This window comes from Rhineura floridana, chromosome 10 (genome assembly GCF_030035675.1).
Source record: "Rhineura floridana isolate rRhiFlo1 chromosome 10, rRhiFlo1.hap2, whole genome shotgun sequence".
NCBI classification, from domain to species: Eukaryota; Metazoa; Chordata; class Lepidosauria; order Squamata; family Rhineuridae; genus Rhineura; species Rhineura floridana.
In genome coordinates this window covers 17767799-17780489 of record NC_084489.1, presented here as the reverse complement: position 1 = coordinate 17780489, position 12691 = coordinate 17767799, and the positions used below count along the sequence as shown (strand labels likewise).

The window sequence follows — 12691 nt, the reverse complement described above, 5'->3', positions numbered from 1 at the left end:
CTTACTACTCATGAAAGCTGAGTCACTCCCACTGAGCTGGGGCTTCACAACGGAAACTGCTTATTTCTCTGTTGTGCACATGCCTCCTAAAAGCAGTGTGTGTTCTCTCTGCATGGAGCTGAATTGGTTGCTCACTGCGAGGCTACCAATCTTCCTTTCCTTCTAGCCTTCTTCAGAAGGAAGCCCTTTGATCTGCAGCCAGGAACAGGAGGCTTTGCACTTTCTTGGAATTTGCATAAGTAAGTAGTAAGCATTATGCAAGTAAACAAGCAACCCCACAAAGCCCCTTTACACAGTAAGCTAAGAAGAACTTATAGAAAAGGGGGGAGGGACAAAGCACACTACACAATCTTTCACTCTGTAACTTATTGTTTTTACACAAGGTTTGTTTGCCATGTTGACACTTTAACACAAATAAAAATATTTATAAATAACCCACCAATTTTTGATGCTACTGCATTAAATTTGTGAGTGAGGTAATGACTGGATGTGTTCTCTGCTTTTGTCAGTTTTTTTTAACCCAAGTCTGCTGTATGCTTTTGTCCCTGCCTTCCTGCTCAAAAAAGATATAATTGAAACTCCAGATGTCCTTTTCAAAGTGTTTTCCCTATTCTTGAGATCTGGTAGTGATATCACAAATGGGAAAGATTTGTAGACAATATGAAACTGCTTTTTACCAAATCCAACCATTGGCATACCTAACCCAGTGCTGTCCACTCCCCTATCTTGCTTTTAAATTTGTTCACAAATGACCTGGAGTTAGAAGTGAACGCTAAGGTGGCCAAGTTTACTGCTGATGACACTCAGTTGTTCAGGGTGGTTAAAACTAAAAATGGACTGCTTTCAAGTTGATCCCGACTTATGGCTACCCTATGAATAGGGTTTTCATGGCAAGTGGTAATCAGAGGAGGTTTACCATTGCCTCCCTCTGAGGCTAGTCCTCTCCAGCTGGCTAGGGCCTGCTCAGCTTGCCACAGCTGCACAAGCCAGCCCCTTCCTTGTCCGCAATTGCCAGCTGGGGGGCAACTGGGCTCCTTGGGACTAGCAGCTTGTCTACGGCTGCGCAGGCAACAGGGCATGTAACCCCTGAGCCACTCACTGTGGGGGTGATCTTTAGCTGGCCCGTTACACCCAGGAGACACGAGAGGGGATTTGAACTCACAGACTATGGACTCCCAGCCAGGCTCTCCTCCCCACAAATAACTCTAAAAGCATATCTCGAAACTGGGTGAATGAGCATTAAAATGGCAAATCTGGTTCAATGTAACCAAGTGTAAAGTGATGTACATTGGGACAAAAATCCTAATTTCACCTATAAACTAATGGTGCTTGTCACCCACCCCCTTTTAGAAAATAAATAAATTTAAATCCCATCAGATCTGCCTGCTTGCAGCTTGGGATGGTGGCGGCTTTTACACCAAGTCCTTTTCCTCTCCGCTCCCCTGAAGAAACAGCAAAGTCCAACTGGAACTTTTCCTCCTCTTCCCTTCTCCTTTATCCAACCCCCTCAAAAAGATAATTTAGAAAGTCTGTATTTTCTCAATTCTTGAATTTTAGTATTCTAAATAAAAAGCATTTACAGAGGCTGATCTAGCTCATAATTGTCTGGGTTGAATGCCAGTGGCTTTCCAGAGTTTCAGAGAGGAAATATTATCAGCCCTACCTGGACTTGCCAGGGATTGAATAAGGGATCTTTTGCATGCTGATATGCACATTTTCTGTTTACATCTCAGTTAGGGCTCAGGTTCTGTATCTGGCAGTGCAATCCTATGTACATGCCTACTCGGATGGAAGTCCCTATGAATCTGTTTATTTTGTTTATTTATTCAGTTTATATCACACCCTTCATCCCAAAGGAGCCCAGAGTGGCAAATATGTGTGCATAGGATTGCAGATTAAATTATATCTCTAAATTATATAGTTGACAAAACAATTAACAAGACTCCTAATGAAATACTAAAGCTTGTGTTGTTTTTCTTTGACAATAAGTGGTTGTCACATCAGTCAAAATTTGTTTTAGTTTAAAGAGGAGGAGCCAAGATGGAGGGATGTGGTTTAAGAAGGAAAGGATGGGCCAAAAGGGCCCTCTGGTATCCTGTGCCCAGGGGCCCCAAGAAACCTGGAGCCGGCCCTGGCACTTTGCACCACCAAAGCCACTTGAGCCTCAAGCAACAAAAATGGATCCAGAAGTACCCTCAAGCTACACACCTGCTTCTTCAGAGGGAGTGCAACCACATCCAGAACAGGCCATGCCCCAGCCATCTGGTCTAGGGAACCACTCACTAACAGTGTCTCAGTCTTAACTGGATTAAGCTTTAGTTTCTTGGCTCTCATGCAGTCCATTACCAATGCCAGACATGGTCTAGTACATCCACTGCCACACCTGAATATGTAAAGGAGAAATAGAGCTGTTTCATCAGCATATTGCTGACAGTGCATTCCCAAACTGGATAATTCCACTCAGCAGTTTCATATACATGTAAAATAGCATAGGGCATTTCATATAAATGTTATGGCACCCCACACTGAAGGATCCACATGGGCAAAGAAGACTCCAAGCGCTACATTCCCAGATGGTCATCCAAGTAGAATTGGAACCACTGCAAAGCAACTTTGCCGCTCCAAAAGAGTACCACAGTGAATGGTATTGAAAGCCCCTGAGAGATCAAGGAGGATAAACAGGGACATGCTCCCTGTCTCTCTCCCAACAAAAGGTCAGGGTTACCAAGATATTGTGCCAAAAACAGGCCTAGATTCTTATTGACATGGATCTAGAAAATCAATTTCATCCAAAACAGCCTGGATCTGGACTGTGACTATGCACTCAAAAACCTTGCCCAAAAAGGGAACATTAGTGACTAGTCAATTATTATTTAGATTCTCCAAATCCAGGGAGGGTTTCCCAAGGAGTGGTCTTACCACTCCCTTTTTCAAGGAGGCATTAATCACGTCTCTAACCCAGTCAGCTGTCTCTTCCTTGCTAGTTTCTATCAGCCATTAGGAGGTAGGGTCAACAGCCCAAAGTTATCCAACACAACAGGACTACACCATGTTCTGGATGCCTTTTGCAATTCATCTGCTATAACAGTGGAGTTGAGGTCTCAGAGGAAACAAGTGATTCATCCTCAACATGTTGTGAAACAAGTTAGAGTAGTCAGTTCTATCACCTCCTTCAGGCTAGACTGTAAAAGGCTCCACACTACCTGGAATAACTCTGCTGGATGTCACAGTGAGGATGTAAAGGAAGCAGCCAAGTATGTCTCCTTTGCAGTCTTCAGTGCCAGAGTAGGCTTGATAATGAACACACACTAGTGTTCAGTTGTAGTCGTCTGGAGTTTTTCTCCACTTGCCTTCAAGCCATCTCCCACCTTGTTTCATTGCCCTCGGTTCTGGTGTATACCAAGGAGCCAACTGAGCTCTATCAAGTAGAAGAGGATGCTTAGGGGCAATTATGTCATAAGTATATTCCACTTATCGGCCAGAGCTTCAACATGAGCGCCAGTCATATTAGCCAGAAAATCTCCCAGAAACATCCGTAAAGCAACTGGATCCATCAGCCCCTGAGGGTGGACCATCCTTATAGATCTTCTGCCTCTGCAGAGAGGAAATGCTGAAAGCCTAAATCCTGACAGGATGTGATCGGTCCATGGCAAGAGACTGGTGTTAATATGTCCAACTCTCAGATCACCTTTCTGACTGGTCAAGAAAATTTGATGCAGAGTGTGGCCTGCCTCATGCATCAGGCTGATGACATGATGGGACAGCCCCATGGTTGTCCTGGCCAGGGCTGTGGAGTCAGAGTCGTGGAGTTGGAAGCACTTTTGGGTGGAGTCAGACAGAATGTACCGACTCCGACTTCAAAATAAAAACTTTCATAGGAATTTTGGAAAGTTTTCTTGTTCAGAAATTTTAATCACATAAATATATTTTATGTTCTATTAATCTAGCCTGATAATTCACGTGGTGGTGATGAAACGCCTTGTGCTTCCATTTTACTACAGTAAATTTGTTATTACTAGTTAATATACATTTGCCATTTATGAAGGAGTCGGAGTCGGACAGTAGAAAAATAGAGGAGTCGGAGTTGAAGGTTTGGCATACCAACTCCACAGCCCTGGACTTGGCAGTCATGCAGTTCTGAGCTGTCCCAGAGTTAGTGGCTTCAGCATGGATGTTCAAGTCTCCCAGAACCAGTCTGGGAGTCTTCAACACCAGGTCCAAGACCACCTCTCTCAGGTTAGGCAGGGAGACTGCTGGGCAGCGAGGCCGGTAGTAAACCAGATGTGGTTATGTGATATAGTTTCAGTGAGTAACTATGGCCCACTTACAGCAACATCGTGCAAATAAGTATTAAAGCTCTACTGAAATAGCAGCATATATTGAACACTTAACACCTGCCCATCTATAAGCATGGTTTTTTACATGCTGTGAAAAAATGGAAATACCTCACTACATATAAACAAAAGTCAAACTGTAGGGCAATGCATTATTTTCTAAGCTGTGATCTGCAGAATCTGATTCTAGTACTTTCAAAATATTTACCTTAGGTCAGAAATGCTTCTCCATTCCTTCCACTGCATATGTTTGCTCACACAGCCTGCCTTCCCACTCACTTTTTCTTTATGATTTCTGTTTCGTATGATGTTGTCTTAACTGGCTACTTGCCTTTCCGAGATCATTCATTAGAGATCAGTATTAAAAATGTAACTGGGAAGCTAACTAAAAACAAGTATAAACTATACCAAGAATTGATCTGCTGCATAAATATAGGTACAGTCCTATTTGTAGGTGTAGCATTTTGAAAATCCATAGTACAGACCAATATACAGAAGCAAAAATATCACTAACTGTCTTGACTGAGGTACTTACAATACCACAAGACTAACAATTTAATTTACCTGAAAGCACTACATAATATTGTTTAAATCAGTATCCAAGAATTCAGAGCAGTTGTGTGCATGCATATACATATATAATGAGTATACATTATACACACACAGATTCATCCTTATGGGAATTCAAGAAATCAACACATCTGAAGCCTGGATTATGGACCAATACCGCCACCAGATGACAGGAGTGTAAAGAGCTATAGTTATACACTGAACAGCTACTGCAGTTGAAAAGTCCATAACTGGCAATACAGCAACATCCTCAAGCTTTCTACTGCAACCTCAGAAGTTTTAAGAAACGTTTTTTACATCTCATGTCTCAATGATTACTACTTCCCTACATAGCACCAAAAAAAACTACTTAGACAATTTGAAGAATGAGTCACTAGGAATTTTCTGCAAGGTAAAATGCAAAATCCTGGGATGAAAATATTAACATGTAGATAACTGATGCAAGATAACTGATCTTTACTTTCCAAACAGGACCATTTGAGCACCTTGATAAATTATGCAATATACTAGTGACTATCCACAGACATCACTTACATTACTTTAAAAATACAAAAAGTTTCTTATCAAGGGGCATCAAAAAGATATCCAACAATGCACTCTTATAGTCTACTAAGAAGTAAGCCCCCACTGACTTCAACGGGGCTTACTCCCAAACAAGTGAGACACAACTGCAGCCTATAATTGAATCAACATGAAGATGATATAGAACCAACTCCTACATAGGTTTACTCAGAAGCAAGCCCCAGGAATTTAATGAGACTCCTCAAAATATGTCTCTATATATAGAATGGCAGTCTTAATGTGATAATATGTAGATTTTATATTTGGAGCCTGCCCTTCGCCACTGGGCTAGTACGTTATTTATACTGTTTTCTAATTTCTTATTTTACAAAAATAGCAACTTATAAAAACATTTTAAAATTCAAGGAATTTTAGAATAAACTTGCTTTGGCCCACAGTGAAAAGGCAAGCCAGGGAGAAAACGCTTTACAAAAACTAAAGCCGCATATGATACATTTCTCCTGCTGCATACAAAACAAAACACAACTAACCTCACCTTATAATTACTAGAGTTGACCCATCCTGTTAATTCATCCATTACTTTATCAAGGCGTTGCTGATCCTGCTCCAGGTCGGTGGAAATGTTGGGATCATTCAGATACTCCAAAAATTCTTGGCCAATCTGCATCCTGCGGCCCACATCTTTCTGCTGTACCTGATCACAGAAGTAATCCATCTTGCAATGCTCCATTGTTGATCTGTGTCTATTTACAGCTTGGGGGGGGATTGGAACTATCCCAGGAGTAATTCTCAGGTGCAGTGAAATTCAGATATTCAGGAAAGTTCTCTCTCTTCACCTCCAAAGGTCTGACCAGCAGATAGGGGGATGAGATCGTTTGCCTTCCGTTTCCCCCCCCAAAAATAAACCCCAGAAAGTACCAGTTTTTGACAAAAATAGATCATTAACTCATATTAAGACATCAAAAAATGTGAACAAGTGTCTCCAGTGATTGCTATTGTAATGCAAAACTTGAGGGAAGAAGGAAAGGAAAAAGAAATCCGAAGCTGTGCAGGGTTTATTTGGGGATGTGGTAGCGACGTGCGTGTTGTTTTCTTCGTTCTCTCTTTACCTGCCGAGATTTTATTTTAATTTATCCACTAAAAGTAACCTCATCCAAGTCTTCCGAGGCTCGACAACGGGAGACGGCGAGGAACTTTATGATAGGATGGAAGGAGAGGGGTGTTCCCTCAAGGCCGGGCAAAGAACTACCGCAGATGCCGCCGAGGGTGCCTGCGTTCTCTCTCACTTCGGCTGCCGCCGGACGCCCCAAAGCCTCTCACCACAGAGAGGAAGAGTAGCCGCTCCTCTTGACCAAGGGAAGCAGGAAGCGGTGGGAGCCGCTGTGCTGGTACTGAGGGGATGGCGGAACTTTCATGCTCCCAGCACCAGCCCCAGGCTGGGCGCGGAAGCTGAGACAGAGAAGGGCAAAAAGGGACCCAGGGAGGTTGCGCCGGTTCCTCTCCCTAGAAGCGGTGACGGCCGCTCCGTCCTGTGGAAGTTGCGTCCACTTCGAGTCACCGCCAGCCAGCCACACACCGGGGGCGTCACTTACCCTGCAGAGGCCCCGCCTTTTCCTTCCCTTTCTCTCCGAGCGCACGCGCCCCCTCAACTCAGCGATGCTCAACTCAACGGCTCCACTTTCTTCTCCCTCCCTCACTTTCTCCACTCGAGGACCCAACACACTTCCTGCGCATGTGTGCAACCGAGGCACGCCCTTTCGTCATCCCGTCATTTTCTTTCCTGCTCCCTCAGTCTATGCCTGTGCGCGTGGATTTCTGCGGGCCCGCCGTCTGAGAACGCGCATCCTGTACGACTCTCTCTCAAAGAAGGTGCAGGCGCATGCGTCCAATGGACGTCACTGCGCTTCTTCTTCAGACACCACCGCTTCTTTCGACTCCATCAACCAATCATATCATGGCACTTGAAGAAGGGCGGGAGACCTGGTGGTTTAGTAGGTTTACTCGGTGCCTGTACGGAACATAAAATTTCGTGTATTCAAATAGAACCTAAGAGAATAAGAACAAATAAGCCGAAGAGTAAAATGTAGATATGGTATGAAGGGTTGGTAGTAGTTGGGGTTGTCTTTGCGATTTTTTTTTTGAAGGAGTCCTTATTTTCAGGGAGAAATTAATGCGTTTTGTGGGGTCCATCGCACAGGCTCCTCCTCTTGTTGCTCGTACTTTGGGAGCTCTGTGTGCCTTGCGCGCGCGCTTATGTACTTAGTGTTGTTACACTGGGATACTTGCGGCCTACTGGGGAAACGGGTGTCTGTGTTCTGCCCGAAGGAGAGGCCTGTAGAGAAGTCCGTAGGAAGCCCCTGAGAAGTTTAGGTGGTATTGACTTCTTTCAGAGGATGCTAAATTCAGGTTTTCTTGCTCTGAAAAGGTAGGGTAGTGGGGAAGGGCTCATTCTCAATCTGTCAGGGCAGTGAAATTTGTTTGGTTTTTTTAAGAAAAACCTTGTGTATGCCGTCCAATTCATTATTACTGTATCAGCAAACCTTGAAATCTCTCATACTGAGATCAGTGGGAGTAGTTCCCAGTTCCTTATTTGCTTGAAAGTTTGAAACAAAAAAAGAAGGAAAGTTCACAGCTCCAGGAACTCAAAAAGTAAAGTTTCAGGTATCACAACATGTATTTTGGGGTTCAAGGACATTTAAACTTTACTTTGAAGTTCCTGGAGCTTTCTTTCTTTTTTAGTGTTTTGAACTTTTGAGCAGATAAGGAACTGGGAATTAGTAACCAACTTCAGCATGGTAACTGAAACTTGAATTATCAATTGGGCTTCAAAGTTAATCATTTTCAAATAAACGTTAATCTTATCCTCATCCCAAGTCATAGGCATGATATAATAACGTCCAAACCTTTTTTCCTCCAGGTCAAGGCTCTTATTTGACAAGAGAAAGGCATCTGCAACCTAACCTTGAGTTTCACCCAGCCTTAAGCTGCACACAAGTGGAAGAGAAAGGTTAGCAAAGGGATGGGAATGCAATGGAAAAAGAAGCGACAGGTTTAGGCAGGATCTTGTGCCATATCAGAAGAGCCAAGCCACATCCTGAACTGATATAATTTGCTCCTGAAGAACTTTAGTGTGCAACCAGTTTCCTCAGTGAAGAGGCTGCCCGCTTTTCTGAATGCTCAGATTGAAGCAGGATAAGGTATTTACAATCTGATCCTACAGTCTGAAAGCAATGGCTGCCAATCAGCTATTTGCCTAAACATGCAAGGGGTCTGATCTAGGGTTTTGCTTTCAAGCTGTAATTCAGGGTATTATCGGAAACCTAAAGGGACAGACTGCTGTGGTTTAGCAAAATCATACCACGACGACAGTGGCATATGTAATCCAGATCTTTCAGATTCAGTATAGTTTTCATCCAATTTTTGCCCTGGGTGAAGACATGTCACGGAAATTCATGTAGGAGTGGTCAGGTTTCATAATCAAAGTAAGCAGTGCTATCTCCCAAAGACTTGTATTGGACCCGGTGCTGTTTAATTTATTTATAAATGCTAGAAACAAAGTGAATAGTGAGGAAGTCAAGTGCATGGATTGAATCAAATTATTCAGGACAATAAAAACCATAGAAGGCTGCAAAGAGTTCCAAAATATCACTTCAGACAAGATGAATGGACAAAAAAAGATAAGAGAAAATCAACTTAAGTGTAAGGTTACGCATATTGGGATAAAATACAAGGTTCATCTGAAATGGATGTCACCATATTGGAAAGCATATTGCAAATGACAAGCTTCATAGCTTTTTAATTTTTAAGAAATGTATATATTGCCGTTTGCCAAAATGCCACACAGTGGTTTACAGCATCTACAATTCAAAAGATTAAAACCTGTTTCCATACAACCTATAATAAAAAAACAGCAGTATCAAACTTCATAAATTACATCTGTCAGTTGGAAATGAAAAAAACAAACTGAAACTGAAAACTGCCAGTATTTTAGTAGATTTATGTAACTCTTATGATGTGGTTGCATTTAGAATATCTTGTATTTGCCATGACAAAAAAAGATGTAATCTCTCTCTGGAGACACAATAGACATTAATGAATGATGTGAAGAAAGTGGCTGGAAAGATTCCCCCCCCCATAATAGTAGAATTCTGCCTCAATAATTTATTTTGTGCATTTATACACCACCTTTCAATATATTTCCAGAGTTACTTCAATATTTATTATTTATTTTATTATTTATTATTAGATTTCTTAGCCACCTATTAACTTAAGGTCCCTGGGCAGGTTTCAGCAATAAAATACACAATTATAAAATTGATAACCATAAAGCAAGACAAATTTGAAAACAATTCAAAACAGCTCCATATACAAAAACAATACAGACATTTAAAAAGAATTCCATATATAAAAACAATTAAACAGCCCAACAAAAAAAAAATTTTTTTTAGTTGCCAAGGATGTTTGAATGACCTTAGGGTATTTTGGGAGTGCTAAATCAAAAAATGGCATTAGTTTTGCCGAATTGGCTCTAGTTTTTGAGATAATGGATACCCCTCAAATGACGATTGTACCCCAATACGACCTGTAGCTGCTGACATATGCAGCAGGGTTTGGCCTGTCTTTTTACTCTTGAACATTGTTTTGCAAGTTTATCCATTGCATATAATATCATATTGATACTTTTTTCTTTTTTTTTTGGAAGAGGAATATGAGTTCGTCACGAAGAGGCTGCTTAAACAATCCTAATGCATTCTGTTACATTTGTGGCGAATACACTCTGCAAAAACAAAGAAAAAACATCACTGACTTTGTAAAACAAGCATATCTTGCTTATTTTGGAGTGAAGCTTGGAGATCAAGATAAGTCTTGGGCTCCCCATAAGGTTTGCAAAACCTGTGTAGAGTGCCTACGACAGTGGAAAAATGGAGAAAGGAAACGTTTAAAGTTTGGTGTGCCTATGGTGTGGACAGAGCCGCAAAACCATCACGATGATTGTTATTTTTGTGTTGTGAATGTGAAAGGCTTCAATCGCTACAAGAAACATAGGTGGGAGTATCCTGATTTGGGCTCAGCAAGGCGACCTGTGCCACACAGCGAAGACGTTCCCATACCAGTGTTTACCTCACTGCCTGACCTTCCATTGTCAGATGTTGAAGAAATGCTGGACGTGGAGTGTAGCACAGGTGGTAGCCCTGGAAGTGGATATGAAGAAAGCTTTTCAACACCTGAGCAGTTCTCCCAAAAAGAACTCAATGATCTGATACGAGACCTCAGTCTGTCAAAGCAGGCATCTGAACTTTTAGCATCCAGGCTAATGGAAAAGAACTGTCTACAGCCAGAAGCTAACATAACAGCTTATCGGACAAGAGAGGAGGGACTTCTTCCATACTTCAGCCAAGATGAAGAACTTGTATACTGCAATAACATTCTTGGACTTCTTCTCCAAATGGGACTACCGGAATATCGACCAGAAGATTGGCGGCTTTTTATAGACAGCTCCACCAGAAGCTTGAAATGTGTTTTATTGCACAATGGTAACCGCTATGCATCTCTTCCAATTGCTTACTCAACAAAACTTAAAGAAGAATATGAAAATATCAAAATGGTCTTGCAGAAGCTCTGCTATCATGAGCACCAGTGGTCTATTTGTGTTGATCTAAAGATGGTGAACTTCTTGCTTGGGCAGCAAAGTGGATACACGAAGTACCCTTGTTTCATCTGCTTATGGGATAGTAGGGCAAAGCGAGATCATTGGAAAAAAGTGTCATGGCCTTCAAGGGAACACATGACTGTAGGTGCAGCAAACATCATTAACAAGCCATTGGTTGACAGAGAAAAAATCATTCTCCCACCACTCCATATCAAGCTTGGACTGATGAAGCAATTTGTTAAGGCCTTGGACAAAGATGGTGATTGCTTCAAATACATTTGTAGATCGTTCCTTGGACTGACTATGGAAAAACTAAAAGCAGGAATCTTTGATGGTCCTAAAATTCGTGAACTCATCAATGATTTGAATTTCACTAAATTTATGAATGATGTTGAAGCTTCTGCCTGGTGCAGTTATGTCTCAGTTGTCAAGAACTTCTTGGGTAACCACAAAGCAGACAATTATGAAGAATTGGTGCAAAACATGCTCGCTAACTTTAAACATTTGGGTACTAATATGAGCATAAAGGTACACTATCTCCATAGCCACTTAGACAGATTTCCAGATAATCTTGGTGATTTTAGTGAGGAACAAGGGGAGAGGTTCCATCAGGATATAAAGGTGATGGAGGAAAGGTATCAAGGCAGATGGGACAGACACATGATGGCAGACTACTGCTGGAGCCTCCAACGTGATTGTCCTGATGCCCCCACATAAAAGAAAATCATATACACAGCATTTTTCTATGCATTAATTGTGATTATCTGAATCAGCTTACTTTGTTTTAATGTTATTGTACTGAATACATTAGGTATTTCATGTGTTTACTTTTGTATGATTTGAGACAGTTTCCATGTCATTTGTGAGTAGGCTATGCCTGACCATTAATTTTTTTGAATTTGTTATGTTTTTCGATGGGGGCATCCATTATCTCAAAAATTAGAGCCAATCTAGCAAAACTGATGCCATATTTGGAATCAGTGACACAAAGTTACCCTAAAATCAATCAAACATCATTGGCAATAAAATTAGTGTTGACCAGTGAAATAGTTCCAGTACAAATACAATCTGGGATAAAGATCTCCACTTAAAAGTCTTGTTGAAAGAGGAAGCTCTTCAGTGGGCACAAAAAGACAGCAGAGACTGTGCCTGTGTAATATATAAAGGGAGGGAATTCCAAAGAGAGATTGCAACCATACTAAAGGCCTGATTCCTATATCTTATGGAATGGATCTCCTGATAAGATGGTATCTGCAGGAGGCCCTCTCTTGCAGAGTACAGTGATCAGATGGGTATATAAGGGGTGAGTCTGTCTTCTAGGTATCCTAGTCCCAATCTGTACAAGACTTTGTACACAGTATATTGAATTTAGCTTGGTAGCTAATTGGCAACCACTGCAAGGAACACAAACACTGGCAAAAGAAATGTAAGACGATAAGGGATGCTAAAAAAGAATTTGAGGAACACATTCTTAAAACATAAAAAAAACAAAAATGTCTTTAAATACATTCAAAACAAGACCATCTAGGGAGGCAGTTGGACCTTTTGATGACAAGGGAGTCAAAGGTGTACTAAAGCAGGATAAGGAGATTGCAGAAAAACTAAACGAATTCTT

At 41.5% G+C, this 12691-nt stretch overlaps 2 protein-coding genes across 14 annotated transcripts in view; one reads left to right on the top strand and one right to left on the bottom strand.

The window, feature by feature from the left end:
• Nucleotides 1–7332, bottom strand: part of CLASP2 (cytoplasmic linker associated protein 2) — a 232004-nt gene extending 224672 nt beyond the window's left edge. For 5 of the 9 annotated variants that reach the window (XM_061587088.1, XM_061587092.1, XM_061587087.1 and 2 more), the window contains exon 1: nt 5962–7331. In XM_061587088.1, coding sequence (XP_061443072.1) covers nt 5962–6156 — 195 coding nt within the window. In that variant the 5' untranslated portion in view covers nt 6157–7331. Of the gene's footprint in view, nt 1–5961 lie in introns of all 9 variants that reach the window. The other 4 variants (XM_061587096.1, XM_061587086.1, XM_061587091.1 and 1 more) reach the window with 2 other exon arrangements.
• On the top strand, nt 6792–11899 carry LOC133365351 (uncharacterized). Of its 5 annotated transcripts, none has more exons than XM_061587099.1 (3): nt 6792–7417; nt 8344–8623; nt 10129–11899. In XM_061587099.1, exons 2-3 carry the CDS (start codon nt 8600–8602, stop codon nt 11791–11793), a joined length of 1689 nt encoding a protein of 562 aa, XP_061443083.1. In that variant the 5' UTR covers nt 6792–7417; nt 8344–8599; the 3' UTR covers nt 11794–11899. The 5 variants fall into 5 exon arrangements, with proteins under 5 accessions (XP_061443083.1, XP_061443085.1, XP_061443081.1 ...); XM_061587101.1 differs by having other exon boundaries at nt 6792–7436; nt 8344–8433; XM_061587097.1 differs by having other exon boundaries at nt 6792–7436.
• Nucleotides 11900–12691: the final 792 nt, after the last annotated feature.